This window comes from Colobus angolensis, unplaced genomic scaffold (assembly GCF_000951035.1).
Source record: "Colobus angolensis palliatus isolate OR3802 unplaced genomic scaffold, Cang.pa_1.0 Scaffold6, whole genome shotgun sequence".
In the NCBI taxonomy this organism is placed as follows: Eukaryota; Metazoa; Chordata; class Mammalia; order Primates; family Cercopithecidae; genus Colobus; species Colobus angolensis.
In genome coordinates, this window is record NW_012119598.1 from 5569700 (window position 1) to 5570048 (window position 349).

The 349-nt window shown below is 65.9% G+C and overlaps 1 protein-coding gene across 1 annotated transcript in view; it reads left to right on the forward strand.

The window, feature by feature from the left end:
• Positions 1-117: 117 nt before the first annotated feature.
• PPP1R3G (protein phosphatase 1, regulatory subunit 3G) overlaps positions 118-349 on the forward strand; it is a 1589-nt gene continuing 1357 nt past the window's right edge. The window contains exon 1 of the mRNA XM_011962900.1: positions 118-306. Coding sequence (XP_011818290.1) covers positions 118-306 — 189 coding nt within the window. The remainder of the gene's footprint in view (positions 307-349) is intronic.

The following is a 349-nucleotide window of genomic DNA, read 5'->3' on the forward strand; positions in this document are numbered from 1 at the left end:
GGGGGCGGCGGCTCCTGCCTCCCGGCTTTCGGAAGCGCAGAGCGAGTCAGGCTTCCGAGTGGGATTGGAACCCGGGGCACCCTGACGTTTGGGGAAGGCAGGAGCAGAAGGGAAGGGATGCGCTCCCTGCTTTCCGGCGGCGCGGAATGGGCCTCCTTCGAGCCTCTGCCTAGGCAAGTTTTCCCCAGTTGCGCGCTGCACCGGGGACCTGCCAGGCCCGTGAGACAGCCCAGAGGAGAGCGCTCAGTGACCCTCCGGGGGGCAGACACGTCAGGTCAAGTTCATGGGCAGGAAGACTTTGTGCACGTGGGGGTCTCTGAAGGTTGAGCGCGACCTCTGTACCCCCACT